General features: G+C 40.9%; 1 protein-coding gene across 1 annotated transcript; it reads left to right on the forward strand.

The window, feature by feature from the left end:
- Window positions 1–775: 775 nt before the first annotated feature.
- Window positions 776–19,859, forward strand: slc30a2 (solute carrier family 30 member 2). Its single transcript, XM_069657352.1, has 8 exons — window positions 776–858; window positions 10,214–10,425; window positions 13,023–13,169; window positions 14,900–15,053; window positions 16,450–16,669; window positions 17,343–17,448; window positions 19,281–19,415; window positions 19,714–19,859. The coding sequence occupies exons 1-8, from the start codon at window positions 776–778 to the stop codon at window positions 19,857–19,859; spliced, it is 1,203 nt and encodes a 400-aa protein (XP_069513453.1).
- The last annotated feature ends 330 nt before the right edge of the window (window positions 19,860–20,189 follow it).

Genomic DNA, 20,189 nt, shown 5'->3' on the forward strand with positions numbered 1-20,189 from the left:
GAGGATTAATTTTACACTCCATTAAAAAATCGTCACACACGCAGAGATATCATGAATATTTTTTACTTCAAAAACGTCCGTGTTTGAATATATTTCCAGCATAGCATAAATCTGATTAAATATATATCAGGTGGATATAAATTAATGAAAGCAAAAGGTATATGACGTGTAACATTTTAGGAATACGTGAACCCAAAAATGTGCAGGAAAGTGCAATAAAAAGGTAAAATTATGATGTTTATTTCTAACGTATTATTTGAGTTGTTGTTATTTATATGAGTAAAACACCTTTCAAGGCCGATGGGCCAATGTAATTGAATTGATTTCCGCTCATTGACGCCTGTCCCATTAGGATTCACCCGCCGGAGGTCCTGCCTGCGATCAGTCAGACTTCACTGACTGTAGGTCTCCTATCTGTCCTGTCCGCTCACAGCAGCAGCTGCAGCCTTAACATTACCACTGCTGCTGCTGCATGTTCGAGTGTACAATTAAAACCTCCCTCCGAAAACCCCGCATGTGGTTCCCTCCTTCCTGCTCTCCACTGCACCGCAATGAAGGAATTTCTCCGTTTGTTCTGAAGTCTCTCTGCTCACACACGATCATGAGGTTTAATCGGCTGACTTTCCCCCAAGACGACTGAAGCTCCAGGGACCCGGACCTGTCGATCCTCACCTGCAACTCCCGCAGCACAACCCTCCAAAGAAGAAAGACAACTTTGCTTCTTTTTTTTTGTATTTGACTCAGACGGGACACAGGCTGACTGCAGGCTTAGTAAATGGATAATAACGCTGCAAATTCGGAGAAATCTCACCTGATGCACGAGAAGAGTGCCAAAATGTATTCTCTGAAGCTGCAAAGGTGAGAAAAGGGTTTCATGTGGGTGCAGCTGCATGGAGAATAATACTGCATGTTGGGATACCCTGTTTAATTACAAGTACGTGTTAAACTTGACATGCATGTATTATAAATGCAATATATTATTTAAAGTTTAAAGAAATTGGCCAGAAAGAGAGCAGAACATTTCTTTTTTTGGTGATTTTTTTTGAGGAAAATCAGCAGTTTGAAGAACAAATGTGAATGTTTGACATCAGCACATCATGCTCTGTGCAGGACACATCCCTGTCTGTGTGTATGTGCTGAAGCTCTGTGTGTAACGTACACGGTGGGAGCAGTTGTTACCGTGGTGCATGTTAAGCAGGCTGCCGCTCTTGCGGGCTGTTTTATGTGAATGAACAAATTCATTTCCATGCTTGGCTTGTTTCTGGACAGCCTGTGACAAATGGCCCCGCGGCCAGTTCACTGAGCAATGCTAAAAACTCATCATCTGTCATTAGAGGCAGGAAGCAGCTCCTGCACGGACGGACTGCGTGGGACGGAAATCACCCGGATTTATCACACTGTGAATACACGCAGGTGTGGGTACCTGCAGGTGGAGGTGACACAAAGACACTTAGAGAGGTTTATTAGCTGCGTTGTCTTTTAAGAGGATATATTTAGCGTTTAGAAATAATTTGACATTTCGAAAATTAGCGTAAATCAGCTGCAGATCTGATTCATTTAACAGATATAATTCCTAAAGGTTATAACTAATATATGCTAAATAATATGTCCATTTCGCAGCTTTATACAAAACCTTAAACAGGAAAGTGGCCATTAAGTTAGAAAATAAAATGTAAAATATAAAAATCGAATCGTTTTTTCGTCATCAAATGACGCAATATAAGTTTTGTTTTTCTGCGTAAAAAAAAGAAAAATTCTGCAACAGATGTTCAGGTTTGTTTTTCAACATAAAAGCAGCTGCAGCAGAAACACGTCCTTCTGATCATTGGGTTTAACACCGGAAATATCGGCCTGCATGTGGAATAATAATAATTCTAAGGACATTATTTCTCAATCTTCATATTTTAAATTCTCAAACTGGACCGTACGAAGCACCATAGAATTAAGTGTTTATCAATTTAACCAATATTTGCTCAAAGCTGTAGGAAACTGGAAGAAAGTTGATCCCTTTGATGAACTCTTTCACGCCTTCACATCAAATGTTTCTCACTTTTTAAAGCCAAACCAGCAGATCAAAGTCAAAAGATGCGAACTGACGTGTTTTTCACGCTTCAGAAGCAGGAGAGAGAAAAACTGCAGTTAGAAAATACGCCTTAAATCACGACGTCTGCTTTAAACGGCTATTATTTAGGCCTCTGAAATATCCTCATACAGATAACACGAGTCTCTTTAGTAAATATCAAAGAAATTATTATTAGAGTTTGGGGGGAGGTTGTGTGTGCAGGTGCTGCTGTGTGTTTATTTCCGCGTGCGTGCATGTGTGTGTGTGTGTGTGTGTGTGTGTGAGGAAGAGAGAGAGAGAGAGAGAGAGAGCGAGAGAGAGAGAGCGACGTGCATATGGCACCACATTTGAGATTTCATGCACCATTTGCAGCGCTCGTGTGTGTTTGTGTGTGTGTGTGTGTGTGTGTGTTTATGTCACATCCTCAGCATTTTTTTTACCAGCCGGCAACAAAGTGGTTTATAAGGAAGTGACATCCTTCATTGTTCTTGTTCAGGTCCAAATATATAAAAATAAATATAAATACAGATACAGTTTCAAAATAAGCACATATTTAATGGATGTATTCAGGGTTAATTTATCGCTTACTGATGCTTTTTTAGATCATTACAAACTTCAATAAACAACTCTGGTTGTGGCAAAGTCAGATTGGCTTTTGAGTCATTCCCATTCAAGAGCTTCCTTAAATTGATTATCACCTATATATCATTTTTTAAGTTATAAAGCGTTTAAGTCTTTCAGAATACAGAACATTTTGTGTTAACAGCTTTATATGTGTAAGGATTTCTTTGCTGTTAAACTAGTCAGACGATAAAAAGCAATTATATCAAGTATAATGAGCACTATTTTCTTTACCTTTAAAAGAACTAAAAAAGGCCCAGCTCTTGTTTATGCATCTCAAAGTGTCTTATTATCTGAAGATAAAGATGCATCACACATATTTCTTTTCAAAATAACCAGGACAACTTGGAAATAAAGATTTATCTGAAGTGATTAATTGCATAAAGCTTTATTGTGGATATTATATAAATGTCAAAGCAAGTTTTGCGTTTAAAAAAATAGTGTAAGCTAATGACGACTAGTCACAGAACAGTGACCAATCTAATCTCCGGCATTATTTTGGTAAGACTGACACATGAATTTGGATGCAAAAAACGTGGATTATAAAACCTGGATTATATCAATAGAACAGTTACATATAAACTGAACTCTCTAAACAGAGTAAGAAAAATAATGTAAAAGTTATTCAACAAATTCCCTTTAATAACACTGCTTCCTAATTTATGACTGACTCGTTATGATGTCTCCCAGCGGTATTTACCAAACCCTTTTTGTTGGATCATTTACTCACTGGTGATTGTGATATTTCTGGCTGCACATGAAGGCAGCATAAATGGGTGAGGGTTAATGGGAGTCTGGCAGGAGTTGTTGGGTCTGTCACTGCTGCTGCTGCAGCTTCCAGAAAACTCCACAGATAAAAACCAGTGAAGCCAGTCCGGCTTTTCATGGACTTTGGTCAGCAGCCTGGTCTCTAGAAGCTTGTAATGTGAACCTCAATATGCTGTATGGGTGACTTAATGTTCCTTGTTAATTCCAAATGGAGATAAAATAATGGTTTATCTATTGAAACAATTGGAAACCTTTCCTCTCTAAATATTAAATCTTGATTCACCATATCCACACAGCGGCCTTTTTCCTCCAAAGTCACTTTCAGTGTGGGAAGCTATATAATGTTTTAATGCTTTATTCCAAGTTTTAAGTCGTATAAATAGTATTTGACAAATCATCTTCATTTCCCTCCCTCTTGATTACTGAGCAACTGAAAAGACAATTGCTCGTGAAAATCAGGAGGGACGTAATGCCATAGTTCAAAACATGATAACCCATTAGCTACCATTGCATCACAGCTAATGCTAGCAATCAACCACTTCCTGGCTTTTGTTACGTTAGCTAGGAAGTGGCTCAAGAAAAATACACCATTAGGCCGTGTTACACAATATTATAAGAAAGGAGTAAATTCCAATCTAATGTTTGCTAGGAATTTTACTTCCAAGCAAATGTAATAATAGCTAGCATTATCTGTTGTCTAGCGGTAGCTAATGGATTATTAAACGTACATGACGTTTTACCTTGAAATAAGGCCCAACGTCTGTCCTGGTTTTCACTAGTAATTATATTTTCAGTGGCTAAGTAATCTAGAAGCAGTGAAATTATGCTAGCTAACTGTAATGGTAATATTATCGAGTATGTGGCTGTATGCTAACATTAGTTGTTGTCTGACCGTAGCTAATTTGTTATTAAACATGACGTTTTACTTTAAAAAACGACCCGATGTCTGTATTGGTTTTCACTGGCAATTGTCTTTTCAGTTGCTGAGTAATCAAGAAGCGGTAAATGATGATAGCTAACGGTAATGGTAGTATTATCGAGTATGTGGCTGTATGCTAACGTTAGCTGTTGTCTGACCGTGTGATCAGATATGCTGTTTAAACTTGAACTATGGCCAGATTTCCCTCTCTATTTTCACCGGTTATTGTCCTTCAACTGCTGATTCATTGGAAGCAGTAAAATTATTATGATTAGTCAGATACACTACATTTGTATGAAATTATAACAGTATTTTAGCTTCCCACCGTGAGCAGGAAGTCAGAGGAAAATGGCTGCACTGTGAATATTTTCCAAAGAAGGCTTTTCATAGTCAAACAGGATCTATCCCTAATAAATATAAGTATTTACAGAGAATCTACAGCCATGTTAGCAGCTCTGCGTCTACTTAATGCTTGCTAGCATAATCAAAATGACAATGCTAACATGATAATGCTTGTTTAACATGTTGGTTTTGTGTGTTTTAGCATGCTATCATTTGCCAGTTAGCACTTACTCAAAGCAAAGCGAAGGCTGATTGGGATGTCATTAGTTTTCAAGGTATTTGGTCAAAAATGCTACGCTAATCGACTGCTAACACAAAAGGATTTAAGTCAATATATTTTGAAGAAGCTACACAATTGGTCAGGGCACAATAAGGAACCTTTTCCAAATAAATAGTGTCAGATTGAACCATTAAATGCTACACAAACGACGGCTCACTCTGGTTAACAGGACAAAAATTTAATCCATCACAGTGCTGCGATTCAAATAAGTGATCATTATTGTCGTCGTCATCAGTCTGACTTTTCTGTTAAAACAACTGGACCAACACACATCTCTGGAAAGACAAAACAGTGCTACTTTCTGCTCTGCAGTGTACTTTCCTCCCTGCAGGCATTGTTCTGTCAGCTAAAGGAAACAACAGGACTGTTCTCTAAGAAAGCAGACTGCAGCTGTAATTAAACGCTCTGTTGTTATTTTTTCAGTGTGCAGCAATTCTGAGGTCTCTTCATACAATATCATTTCACAGATCACTGAATATTCCCTCAGGTACCTAGCACTGCTGAATAAACACTGCACACCTGCCCTGTAGGGTATTGATAAAAACATGAACCTTAATATTTAGAAGACCCAGCGTGGGCTCAATTTTGTCATTTTGCAAACCAAGAATTTAATGCAGCAGATACTTGATTTCATACCACCGCTTACTTTAAGGTGGTGTGAAATAAAGAAATTACAATAACAGGAAAGCACTTAATACTTTGGTCATCTCATTAAAGGTGTTTATTCCAACCTGGCACGCTTGACAAATTTCAGTTCATTTTCAATTTCAAAGGGTGTTCTTTAATGGTGTGAACAAAAAATGCCTCTGGACGCAACAACCAGTCAGAGCAACGACCAATCAGAGCAATGAAATGTGAGATATAGTGGTAGGCTGCTAGGCTGATAGGCTAGGTTAGCTATCAACATCCAATTTATTTGGCCTCTAGTTAAATATATTACACTGACTGCGAGAGCCAAATTACGGATTTCTATTTAACCAGTTGTAATCAGTTGTAATGTAATCATGTGTATCTTATATAGGTGTCGCTATGCCACTGCACCTTAGGTATAAAAGGTAGGAAACTCACTGTCGAAGTCAGGTGTGTGATCCTGGAGGGGGCAAACGGTTTTGACTGCTACAACGCGAATATGACTGTCACTGTAAGTTGTGTTTAGTGTGTTTGGGTTGGATGTTCACTTGATTTTACTGTTTTCACATGGACTTACTGAGGAATCCGTTTAAAAACTGTTAAAAGTCTGGTTGCCAATTCATAACCGCCACCAACACTGCATCCGTTAACGTTGACAGCAGGTCAGGCGAAGCGCGTCAGCCAGGTCACTCCAGGGTTAGCCACCTCAGTAGAAGACTGAACTTCTTTAACACCGACCTTTGGAATGGCATGACTTAATACCTGCCTTTTGTCCGTTACATGAACTACCGTCTAATTCCTCTAATACTGATGTGATAGCTGATTTAGAACGTGCCACATCAGAGGCAGGCATCTTTAACTGTTTACAAAGATGCCTCAATGGTACTTAAACCCGCCTCTTATTAGATAAAAGGTTGTGATCGGCCTGACCGATGTGAATATGTTGCTAAAATCTTTAACTAGCACCATTTTTTTTTTTATAAGTCCATTTTTGGAACTTTTTTGAAATGTTTTAGGTCATTTTACAAATAGTTTTCACATACTATGTCCTCCTATATCTTTTGTCCGATTGCTTTACCTTGAGATGGACTAACTTTGTATTATCTTGCTGTATCAGCCATGTTGTTTGGGTTTTTTTGTTACCTACTGTGTTCATGATTGTTTGTTTGTCAATGCACTTTGTATACTGTTGTTTTTAAATGTGCTATATGAATAAAAATTATCATTATCATTATTATAGTTAATATCTGTAGACTACCTATAGACATTTTACTAATATTTTTGCGCTATCTCTTTAGAAATTTTGCTGACATTTAAAAGTTTTTTGCATACATGTATTAAGTTGTTGTATTAGTATTTCTTTTTTCATATTTGTAATCCATTTTAAATTTATTTCCGATATATTCTTTACTGTGAACTGTTTGTGAACTGACTTGTTAGCAAACAAGCTAACCAAGATGTGTCCTTTAACCGATTAGTCTATCTTTGTTATTTTATGGTCATTTAATTTTGTCTGTCCGGTGTTGTATTAGGTACTTGTTTATCTTAGAAAACGTGGAAAGAAAATCTCCAGAATATTTTACTATTTTGGGGAAAACCCTTTACAGGAAAACTCTAAGGTTAAAGAAGCTAGCAGAACAGATGCTAGCTAGGAGAGCTCCACTTAAGCTAACAGACCATTCGTCTACCTTGATAAATAAGTAAAGCTCAACATTTTGGCTACATTAAGTGCTTTCTTTGCTGCTGTAACTGTTCATTGTTTTGTGTATTTTCCTTTTCGAGTTGAGGTTATTGAGTTCAAATGTTTTAATGACTGTTAGCCTGTTTTATCTGTAAAGAAACAACAAGCTAACATTTGAACATACGTTGCCTGCAGGCTTCAGAGCACTCGAGTGAATGTTCTGTATGAATGTAGGCTTTGTTTGAGTGTGTTGTATGTACATATACCATTTGTGTGTGTGTGTGCGTGCGTGCGTGCGTGCGCGTGTGTTTTGGGCTCATGTGTGTTAGGGGAGTGGTTGCTCTCATGTCCCAGTGGTATAATTGAACAAAATCTGTTTTCCACTTGGCCGCTTCTTTTCAGCTCGCACATCCCCATACGATGCTTCTGTGTGAGTGTGAGATAAAGGCTAATCATGAAACACTGGCAATCTCCGATGTGAAGTGTGTGACATTAAGTGTGTGTGTGTGGTTATCTCAAGTGAGGCCAAATTAGTTTTTTTCCACCTCATTAGCCACATCATCGCAGCTCTCCCTCACTGCCTCACTGCACATGGAAAGAACAGCAACCTGGGTGTGTATACGTGCGTATGTGTGTGTGTGTGTGTGTGTGTGTGTAAGAGTGGAAATGGATAAGTCAGCATTTTGTTTTGTTCTCATGACTAAAATCCAGCTCATTGTATTATGTTGTATCAGAGGTAAAGCATATTGCGGGTGTAATTCCCTCTAACAGTTTGACAATAACTGTATGTAGGCGGCAACAGTAAAAGCATATCTCAATAGCATGTTTAGCTTATGATGAACAACATACTTTACAAAACAATGAAAGAATAATACACTAACTATAATTGAAAAATCCTTAATTTTAATTTCTCAAAGGACAGCAATACCAATCTTCTTATTGGTCCTTCACTTTGGTCAAAACTGCTAGTGAAGATAGGGACATTAACCATCGGTTTGTGGACTATCTTTGGAGCCTTGAATCCGGCATTCTGGCCGTCATTATGTTGTTGTTTTGTACCAGGAGTGACAATAGCTGTGTCACAATTCAGAAGCCGCATCCTCCGAGGGACATATTTGAAGGCTGATTGCGTCACAAGGCTGTCCCATTTTGAAAGCTCCATCAGATGCGTCCTCCTTTTCCCGGGCCACAAAGGATCCATCGGGTGCATCCTTCGTGGCCCAACGTATCCCGAGATTCATTGCGCGCCAATTCAAACGAGACGGCCAACTCTGGAATACGAGTACGAGGAATACACTTTAAGTTTTTGGTTTCAGCTCAACTGAATAGCTAGCAATACCAATAATAAATATATATCCTTTTCAGGAACTCTGTGCATTTCGACAGCCGGAACCAGGGTCTAAGTTTTGTTCCAGGGTAGCTGACTCTCCCCCATGAGAAGTCCCTGCTCAGGGGATAGTACTTTCCAAAGGTTTTTTAATGGTGTTGAAATCGAAGTTTAATCAGCGTGATCTGCACCATGACAGTAACTTTATGAAAAGGAAACTCCATCCGCCATTAAAACTCAGAGACGAGAAGGTATCATCATTTGTGCAGGAGATTCAACTTGTTTGATTGTTCTTTATTGCATTGCAAATGGATTGAGCACGAAAGCTTGCGTCTCCTAATTCCTGTCGGCACACAACCTCACGCCGTGCGTGTGCTGCGGACGTAACTGTAAACACTCTCCGGCACGTCCACGCTTTGAACCGTTCATGTAGTTCGCGGAGCGGACGAGTCGCGGAGTGTTTACTCCCGAAGCACACACGGCGTAAGGTTGTATGCTGACAGGAAGTAGGAGACGCAAGCTTTCGTGGTCAATCCATTTGCAATGCAATAAAGAACAATCAAGCAAGTTGAATCTCCTCCATACTAACAGGCTAACTGTAGTGTTGCACAAATGACGATACCTTCTCGTTTCTGAGTATTAATGGCGGTTGGAGAACTAGCTTAAATGTGCATCACTGCCACCTACTGGACCGGCGGTGTAGTGCAGTTAGGTTTACAGTTTCTTCATACGTCTTTGGCCTGATTTGCATAATCTTCCTGGGACTTTAGGCCGCTGTGGAAACGCAGACAACAATGGGCCACAGGAACCATTTAGTTCCTGGAACTTTTGGTCGAAAAGCACCTTAATTATCTAAGTTACGTGATGTTTGTTATGATAACTAGTTAGCCCGCTAGCTACCTGTTGCTAGGCAACTGAGCCGCGTTTGGTGATGCAGAGGTTAAGGGCGGGAAAAGCTGGTGACACAAACAGGAAATCCTCCGTAGACCAGAATTAAGTTCGGCCTTAGCGATCTACGCAGGCTACGAATGACGCATCCTCCGTAGACGTTTTTGGACCTGTAAACTATCAAATCTACGCTTGCTGGGTATCTGCAAAAGCACTGAAATGAATCTCCTGGGTAAAAAGCAGGAAAATGTAACACGCACGTGTCTGTTTTTATACACTCACACACACACCACCTCATTGTCACAAATAATTTCTCCTGCCTCCTTACTAGTTGACGTTTCACCATTCTTCCACTTGAGTGATCATCCATCAGAGAGGATCTCAACCACGTTGTCCTCCGCTGCAACATTTACTCAAAAAATCAATTCACTCAATGCCTAATATACTGTAAATGAGAGTCTTTTACACAGTGGACAAACACCCAAAAGCCATTACAGCCGCCAGAGGTTGAATGTGTTCTGATTAGAGCCAGCCAAAGCCAATATCAGGATGTATGAACAGGCACGTTGGCCAAAAGGTGCCCAAACCTCTTACTCTAACATATGAGGAGTCAGCATATGCAGAAATGTAAAGGCTTTAATAGATGTATAAATGAACATGATGGTGTTAAACATATACCTTCTGTATCCCTGCAGCTCCTTTCCAGACTCCAAAGAGCAGTATCCCGACTTCCCTTTAAAAAACGGAGGCGTGGCCGGCGCCATCGAGCTGAAACGACCCGTTGGCGCCCACTGCCACGGTACCAAAGCCTTGACGTGTGAGGACAGCGCGGACAAGCTGCTGGCCAAGAAGAAGCTCTACATTGCTTCAGCCGTGTGCCTCGTCTTCATGATTGGAGAGGTCATAGGTAAAAGTTCAGAAGCTCAAATCTCACTGGTGTTAAAGGAAAGACGGTCAGGGATTTGTTTCTTTCAAACCAAAATACACCAAATAAATCCATGCTTAATGTGTTAACGGGGTCTAAATGACGAACAGGAACTACACGTTTTAGATTTGCTCCATTACATTGCAAATTTTCCAACATTACACCAAGGATTCATTCACCGGAAACCACCAATACATCACTATCTTCAAAGCCACAAGACTGAAACAGTCATTTTACATTGCAGAAAAGGGAGTTGTTCTACCTGCTAGTTTGTTGGTGTTACTGTGTTGTGTTGACTCACCATTTAAAACACTACATTTACACAATCTAACCAGTTGAGGCAGCCGTAGATCAGCAACTCCTGGGCCATGCAATGTAAAATAACTGTTTTTTTCAAAGGAGTCTGGTAGGTTTGAAGCTTTTTTTTAAAGTTTTAAATGAGCTGGCGCCACCTTATCTAGCAGAACTCCTGCATCTGCATGCTCCAGTTAGAGCACTAAGGTCGACAAACCAGATGCTCCTGGATGTTCCCAGACCTAGACTAAAAACCTGTTGCTTCTTTTATTCTTATCTGTTGTTTGTACTTTGTATTCCTCAACCTGTTTGTAGTCTTAGAGCCTGTTCAGCACTTTGGCCAACTGCGGTTGTTTTAAATGTGCTATACAAATAAAGTTTGACTTGACTTAACAAAAAGGTAACTTAAAAGATATCTATGTAAATATCCATAATGCAATGTTGTGAAACACTGTGAATAACAATCAGAGCTCCTCAGGGGCAAAACAAGCACTTTAAGTGGTCCAACGTTGATCCCATTCCCCTGGAGGTGCTCAGTGAAGAAACCCCTCCCCTTGTTTCCTCATCCCAATACTTAAACTTAACCAATCACATGACACTTAGTGGTCACCGCAACCCAAGCATTGCCAACTTGAACAGACCATGTGAGCTCCAGGTACTGAAAATGGTGATACTACAATAATGTTTTTGAATTAAACACAAAAGAGAAAAATAAAGAGAGAAGAGTTTGTAGAGAGAGGTGTGTTGGATGTGCCGGATGCGGGCCGTATGCTCTACCTCCCCCTACTCGCTCATCTTCATGAGGGAAGAGAGGAGAGAGAGCGAGGAAGAACCCTAAGCAGATGCTACCTACCCTACCACATGGCTCCTAACGGCCCCCACAACTCAAACTTGTTAGATGGGCAGCGAGAGGCAGCACATCAACAGGGTTATCAAGTGGGCACCTTCCTTCAACGGTGATTCGTCAAGTTAGGCCCACGACACCTCGGGGGAAGCTCAACAGAGCCACCCCTTCTCTATGCTAGCTCTCACCGCCCATCAAACCGTCGTGCTATCAAGTCCTTATGTAAAAAACTGCAACTATTCCTGATGCCAAAGTTATATTGGCACCAGGAATAGTTATTTGTTTTGGCCCCCAACTGACATTATTTCTCCAAATCTTTCCAAATCCACTGACTTAGCAGCCCATGTTGCTGCTGCAGGCCATCTAACAAAAAAAACAGTACTTTTAAGTCATTTAGACCCCAAAATATGTAAAAATAGGTTTAAAAATACAGACCCTATAAGTAAACAAATTGCAGGTGCATCGAATTTTCTTTCAAGAGAATCCCCAGCTGAAAATCCTACAAGTACACAAAACAGAACAAACAACATATGACTCGAACTGATGATTTATTTTTCCATATGCTTTGATACCAAAGAGCTGTTTCTTTACAGTTGGGGAATTTGTTTCCAAGAAAAGTTTTAGCACTCCTGACAGACTTCCCCCGTGGACGTCATGTGCAGTAATAGCTTGCGATGTAGACAATCACTTGGTTGTCAGAGGAAGCTCTGGGACCATCGGGGAAAGTGGTTTCCACTGACACATGAGTGATGGAGGTTAAATGTGTCTGGACTCGCACCATCTGCTTTCAAAGGGTTTTAACAGAGCAGAGCTTAGATCAGACTGAAGCTCCAGTCTTTCTGCACATTTCGATGTTAAACGAAGAACAAAGCCAAAAACTTTTTATAGCGAAGAGTTTAAAACAGTGTCTCACATTCATTGGCCGCTTGCCCAGGTGTTTATGGTGATAAAAAAAGACCATCACATCTCTTTTACCTGAGGCACAAAAGATGGATCTAATTATTAGTATAGATCATGGTTTGTAGCTGCCATTAAATTACACGTTTTATAAACCTTTAAATGTGAGATGTAATTAAAGGCTGTTATTGCTCAGAGGTTTTCACAGATGGAGACACACTCCTGATCAGCAAGATTTTTAAAGGCAGTTTCATGTCATAAAGCACATCCACCTGATCACCAGGTAATGTAATTAACACAGAAAAGTGTTTGATCTCAGGTGCATCAGAAGCAAATGGATAATAAGTTTGTTGTCTCTTCTACAAACCGCTGATCCAACGCCGTACACTGCAGGTGTAGTAACACGTGTGCGTTGCGGTCCGCACAAGTATCTCATACAACCCCACGTCCAACAAACCGAACCATCCCTTTAACTTTCATGCAAAGATTAAGCTTAAAGTGCAACAGCTGCCTGCTAACTGTTCTTGTTCCCTGTTTGTTGTAGGAGGCTACCTGGCCCACAGCCTGGCAATCATGACGGACGCAGCCCACCTGCTGACAGATTTTGGCAGCATGATGGTGAGCCTGTTCTCGCTGTGGATCTCCTCCAGACCGCCCACCAAAACCATGAACTTTGGCTGGCACAGATCAGGTCAGGATGGATGGAGTGGATGGAGAGATGGATGGATGGATGAACAAGTTAATCAAAACACACCTTGGTTTTTCTTAAAAGTCCTGGTGTTTTTCGCCCGATCCGTGTCACCTTCAGGCAGCATGTTGGCAACATTCCAACTGCTGGTGCAATCAGCATGTCCACTGTTGCAGCTCTACAATGCTGCTGATGTTAAGTTTACTTATGGAGGTGCATGTTGGCAGGTGTAGAAGTGGTCTGAAGAGTACTGAAAAGCTTACTCTATGTAGAATCTGAAACCTGCTACCGGGAATGAGTGAGGGGCCTGTTTCACTGAATTTGCAACATGAAAGCTGCAATAATAACTTTTGTTTCATCTCCCATTGAATTTTCACCACAGACATCCTATTTGAAACCTTTGTAAAGCATGAAAGAGAGCAACAAGCTTTCAAAAGCGTGTGGCACATGATGCCACCCCCTTATTGGACCTTTGTGTAGGAACACTTGCAAAGTTTCTGTGACACTGACCCATGTTCATGAAGTGCTTGTTAAATGAAAATGGGAAATCCCATATTTTACCATTTGAGCCATTTAATTCTTTGGCTTAATTCTTTAACATTTTACCATAAATGCTGTTGTTTGGTGCGTTGTGTAGAGAGTCCTCGATGCAGCGGCCCCAGGTTTGACTGCCAGCCTCGGTCCATGCTGCATGTCATCCACCATTCTCTCTTCCCCTGTTTCCGACACTATCTACTGGTGTTCCACGAAAAAAATATACTGCTATTTGGTTTCATATTTACCATGTCGTAAACGGCTAATGAAGCCACTATAACACGTAAAAGTCTCTTTATATACCTTGAAGAGACTTTAACTTGGGCCCAGACAAGACACTTTTTCCTGTCACATGTAGAAAGAGAAAGTTGTAGTTGTCCATGAAAACAATCTCACTAATGATTTTATAAGGTTTATTAAGTAGGATTTTTCCTACTGGGCTCTTCGTCACCAGAAGCTCACTCTCACTCTCTCGCAGGAGAACACGCTCATCCCGCCGAGCTAAAACCGACAGCATCATGGTTACCTTTGTGCTAGCATGCTAACCGTCGGTTACCGTTGCGCTAGCATGCTAAATGCCGGTTAGCTTGTCCAACCCGGTTTGAGGCACCTACCTAACAGAAAGGCCAACTCTGCATCGCTCTGTCACCATGTTCGCCGGTCTGAATGGGGCCCAGTTGCTAATTTGAACCACTCCCACACTCACCTGTACGCTGTGATTGGCTCAGGGAACCATGACAACCACTCACCAACATGTATAGAGGCCCATAAGTGATGATTTATATTATATTTGTAAAAGTCTATTTTTTTTTTTTCTAGTATAATCCTGCGTATTATACCTTTATCTCTTGAGCCGCCTCTCTAGAAGAATCTTAACTTGTAGAAACATTAGTTAACTTCCTGCCCTTCAAAAGTGTAAAACAATAAGATGCTGTTAAGCTGCATTCAAAGGTCGGAGTGTTAACACAACATTTGTCCTTTGCTACAGCAGCTCTATCTTACAGTTGGGTCTCTATCGTTGTGTCTGGTGTGTCTGACACAGTTTGAAGTTGATGCTCTGCCTCTGAGGGATGTGATCTGTTATTTAACTCCATGTCCTGCTGTGAAACACAGATAGACGGGTGCTGTGTTCAGTGTGATAAAGTGTATGACTGTGAATGAAGTGATTAATCCTGCCCCTCTCTCTCTCTCTCTCACAGAGATCCTCGGGGCGTTCATCTCAGTCATTTCCATCTGGATCGTCACAGGAGCTCTCGTCTATTTAGCCATCGAGAGGATTGTACGCAACGACTATGAGATTGATGGCCATGTAATGTTAGTCACCTCCGGGTGCGCCGTCATCGTCAATATAATGTGAGTGCTGCTCAGCCATAATGGGTGTTAATATGGTACATTATGTCACTATTATAAAGGTAAGAGATGACATTTAAAGCTCGACACTCGGGTCTGAAATTTATTGGACTGTAATAGTTTTAGGATCGCAGGAAGCAGCCAGTCCTGCTCAGCAGCCTGCTCACACCTCATGTTCTTACTGATGTTTGACATGGTGTGGCATTATAAGAAGCATCCAAATGAACAACTGTGTTTGTACTGATGGATTAAAGTAAGATGTTGAGGTTGTCATGCCCCTGATTTTTGACGAAGAAGAAGATGACATACTTTATTAATTGGACGTTGGACTTGCATTAATGGAGATATGTCAGAGTGAGGTGGTTGCACATGGACAGTTGGGGATACGACGAAGTGATTAACTGCACGCTGCCTTTGTTTACATTTTCCAGGGCAAAAATTTAAAGTGAGTGAAAAAACACCACTCAAATCAGCAAAGAGAGTACGGCTTTGTCCACAGGGGGCGCCAATATCAACACAAACCAAAAGTTCCTCACAGGAGCTTTAATATTTGTAGATAAAAATGTGTTTTCAATCGCTTCCATGTCATGTGACCCAGTGCCCTCAAATCAATGTCAGATGTTAACACTCACTTGGACAAATAAGGCACACCTCATTCAATTGAATTTAATTGATGCTAATATAATGTATATATATATATATATATATAATAATAATATTTCATATTCATAAAATTTGGGTTTTTTTTGTTGGAAACCCCGAAAAATAAACTTAACCCATAATTTTACTATGAGAAGTAGTTATGCCATCAGGTTACATGCTGCTCATGTCGGTCATGCTCGATATTAACACTTTCTTAATAATTTCCTTCATAATCCAAGAGTGTGGGCGGCATAACTGAAAGTAAAATCTAGTCCAGCTAAACTATGGTAAGAATTAGCTTAAATGAAGCTAATTAGGCTAAGGTCCGCAACCTTATGTTAACCTTTCCTGCTTCAGCGTCCAGACTGCAGTCAGAAAGAACAGAGCAGACTTGTTGTTGTTCTGCTATAGGGCCGAAGCTGTAACTAACTTCAGGGCTAACTCTGTCACTTTAATACACAAGCAGCATGCAGATAGAGATTAGTCTCTTGCTATTGACTACCTGACATCTTTTTTCTGGAGTAAGGTCCAACGTTGGTCCACCGGAAAGGGAATGGATCACCAAACCTTAAAATTTGATATCCATGTGTAACTTTACATTGTACAATTCAGAGTCAAACTTCTTTTTTTTTAGGGGGAGAATTTGTGTTTAATCCTCCAACCTGCACCTTTATGATCTATTCTGAGAAAAATTAAAGTAATATCCTTCATATCAATGCAGCTGTTCCACATGAAAAGCACCTCTTTCTTTCTGCAGCATGGCCTACATCCTCCACCACTCCACCACCTTCCACGCCCACGGCAGCGGATACCACCAGATCGACGAGGACGGCCGGAGTCCCGTCGGGCACGGCCACTCCCACGCGCTCCTCGGCGGCCACGGGAACACGAGCGTCCGCGCCGCCTTCATCCACGTGGTCGGAGACCTGCTGCAGAGCGTCGGCGTCATGGTGGCGGCGACCATCATCTACTTTCGGGTCAGATATAGATCACATTCATGTTAGGGTGAGACCGAAATGTCAGTTTGATGATGCTGGCGCTTTAGTGAAAATCTAAATTTTAAGAGTTTATGGTCTAAATATTGTTGCTAGAGCTTGTTATACTTTAACAGAATACTCTCTGTGTAATATACCTTAAAATACAGTAAAGTACATTTACTCAAGTACTGAACTTAAGTACATACTTGTACTTAACTTGAGTATTTCCATCTCCATCCATGCAACCATTATCTATACTGGTTGTCCTGTTCAGGGTTGTGGAGCCAATCCAAGGCTTTCATTGAGCAAGAGGCAGGGCGAGGGGTAGGGCTGACACACAGAGACAGACAACCTTTCACACTCACTCTCACACCTACGGCCAATTTAGAGTCTTGGACTGTGGGAGGGAACCCACGCATGCACGGGGGGAGAACATGCAAACTCCACACAGAAAGGCCCCCCAACGACCACTGTGTAAAATTACCAATCACATCATAGTGATCTCAAGTACCTTTCAAAGGTGTATTTTTAATTTCACAAAGTGTGAGTCATCTTGCGAGGTGTTCCCTTTGTTTTCACCCTGAGCGCTTTAATGTCTTATGATTAAGGAAAACATCTGACGTCACTTACTCACTCTTTAAAGTCTCCATCATCTCTTTTGTCTCTTTTTCAGCCGGAGTATAAAGTTGCAGATCCGATCTGCACGTTCCTGTTCTCCGTCTTTGTCCTCTGCACCACCGTCACCATCCTCAGAGACGTCTTTAGGATACTCTTAGAAGGTACTTAGAAATCTGTTATATTTGTTTAGGTGGGATATAATGTTGGAAATGTTATCTTCTGGAGAAACTAAAGAATTTGAAAGTCCATTGCTGCCATTTCAGTATTGAAGAAAGTTGAGTGATGATGTAGATACAAAGCTGGCAGCAGGAGGGGATTAGCTTAGCTTAGTTTGGCATTAAGCCTGGATACAGAAGCAGCTAACCTACCAACCTCTCTACAGCTCTCTAACATGTTGTGTCTATTGTCTAACCTGTTTACAAACAGAAATGAAAATGAGAATTTAAGGTTTTAAAGGTGTTACGGTCGGCTAATTTTTTAAACGTCTCCCCTTCTCCAGGCATTTATGGCTAGCTAGCTTAAATAGCTTATCCCAGCTCTCGCTCTGCCTTGCCATGAAAGAGTCCAAAACATACCTGCCTTAAGAAGCCATTATATTAATCCATAATATGACATAATGTTTACCTATTCCTTTATGCTGACAAGTGAGTGCTGGTTACTTTGACGAGCACACAGAGATGTTCTCCTCGCCAGCAGTACGCTGTCAGATTACATCAAAACTTGACAGCTTGATCACAGAGTAAACATCACGAGGCTGTCGTGTTTCCGTGCAGTCATGAGTAGATACAAAACATACTTCAAATGTAATGAAGGCAGTCATGCTTTGTTTGATTACATCTCCATAGGTGTCTGTCTATATTAGCTGTCTAATTACACACATGCTCCATCGTGTGAAGCCAAGACTAGCACCAGGATTTTCTGGTGATAGCGCCGTTGCCTGTTTCAACTTTGAAGTTAAAGTGGAACAAAGAACGAGAGCGCAGATGGTCAAATCCTGAGGGTGAAACACAATTTGTGGGACCTTTCATGCATACTGTATATGTAATACTTTGAGCCAAATGTGACAAGCAAAAGAGTTCTTTGGCCATTTCGCCTTCATTAGATATGACAGCTGAAGAAAGACAGGAAATATAGGGAGAGGAGAGTGGGGGATGACGTGCAGCCAGGAGTACAACCTGCCCCCCGCTGCACCGAGGACTGTAGCCTCTGTATATGGCGCTCCTGCGAATTGACTGCACAATATTACTTGACAAACTGAAAAAACTGGGGTGGGTAAAAGTGGTTTGAATCCCATGTTAGGAACAGAGATTAATGTGTGAAAATCAGTAATTAAACACCTGACAAAATGAAGTGGAGTTCCCCAAGGCTCCATTCTCGGGCCACTTCAGTTCAACATCTACGTATATGCTGCCACCTACAAAACACACTCCACTGAGCGCCTTATGCTTCTAGTCCCTGGCGTTTACTCTGACCTTTAGTTTTTGTGCTTCAAACGTGGAATTACTTAGAACACACTCTCAGGATCGAGGCTGTAATTTCTCTCGGACAAATGAAGCCGTCGATCTCAAACCACGTCACCTCAGCTTGTGAATGTTTTTATTAATTACTGTGTTTTTGATCGTTTTAATTGTGTCGTTTTCTGCATCTCAACATTGCAAATGAGGGAAACCTCAATGATTTTTGAGGCTTAAATAACGGTGTGAATGAATGAATATATATGCAGTACGTAAATATATATTATTTAAGATATCTTAAATATTTTCTCCAGTTAAACAAAGACAGAAACAGCATTTTACCATCAAGTTAAAGCTTAAACTTTACATTCATGTCTTGCACTGCACGCTAACTGCGCTGTGATTTTAATTTGTGTACTTCTATTTTAGCTTGCTTTTTTCTTTTACCCAGTTTTTGTGTCCTTTTTTTGTTTTCTAATGTCTTTTCTTTCTTCCGTCCTGTTTTATGTGTCATTAACTTGCAGCCTGTTGTTTTCCAGGGTCTCCTAAAGGAATAGAGTTTAACTCGGTGAAGGAGGTGCTGCTGTCGGTGAAGGCTGTGAAGTCCATGCACAGTCTGCACATTTGGGCCCTGACTCTGGGACAGGCCCTGGTCTCTGTTCACCTGGCCATAGGTATGGACTGAATGTTTTATATGTTGTACAGATTGTTTTTGACTTTGTGCTATTTAACTAGGACTTGACTTGACAATAAAGTTCGGGCGGACACTGTTATACCCCGTTATATCGGACTGTAATTAAAATTTTACTGACCTAAAAGCAAAACAAAAATGGTATTCTTGTCGTACTTATTCTTCAGTGCTTTAAATGTATGTAAAGCCAAGAAGAGAAGAATAAAGCCATTAGAGAAAAGTGATACGACAATATGTAATAAAAAACATGCTCACCCAGTGGATTTCTCTCTTCCCATCAGAGGAGGGGGCTGACGCTCAGTCGGTGCTGCAGGAGGCCACCGATCTGCTCAACACAAAGTTTGGTTTCCACAGCATCACCATCCAGGTGGAGCTCTACTCTGAAGACATGAGCCACTGCTCCCACTGCCAGGACCCGTGTGACTGATACCGACACTGTACTGAACAAGACTGGACCCGAAACAGGACGTGGAACAGGACTCAGGCACATTTTCATTCACTCTAGGTGAGCTGGTCCAGTGAGAGCTGCAAGTTCTTGGAAGATAGTTTAGTTTGCCATTAAGTGACAAGAACTTTCACAGTAAAATCATCCTTGTGTTGGTGGTAGAGTGCTTACGCTGGAGCTCCATGCTAACATGGAACAAGCCAAATACTATGGTTGTCATGCAGCCCCCCTTAAAATCCTTTCATAAGAGAGCGTTTGGTGGTCCAGTCTTTCTGGAGTTCTTGCCAAAAACTGTGACAATTTCATAAAGAA

This window comes from Semicossyphus pulcher, unplaced genomic scaffold (genome assembly GCF_022749685.1).
Source record: "Semicossyphus pulcher isolate SPU_LCO1_2020_fin unplaced genomic scaffold, fSemPul1.0.p SCAF_11, whole genome shotgun sequence".
NCBI classification, from domain to species: Eukaryota; Metazoa; Chordata; class Actinopteri; order Labriformes; family Labridae; genus Semicossyphus; species Semicossyphus pulcher.

Coding starts and splice junctions, on each gene's coding strand:
- slc30a2 (XM_069657352.1), top strand. CDS start 776: ATGGATAATAACGCTGCAAATTCGGAGAAATCTCACCTGATGCACGAG. Junction 16,670..17,342: donor CGACCATCATCTACTTTCGG/GTCAGATATAGA, acceptor TCTCTTTTTCAG/CCGGAGTATAAAGTTGCAGA. Junction 19,416..19,713: donor CTCTGTTCACCTGGCCATAG/GTATGGACTGAA, acceptor TCTTCCCATCAG/AGGAGGGGGCTGACGCTCAG.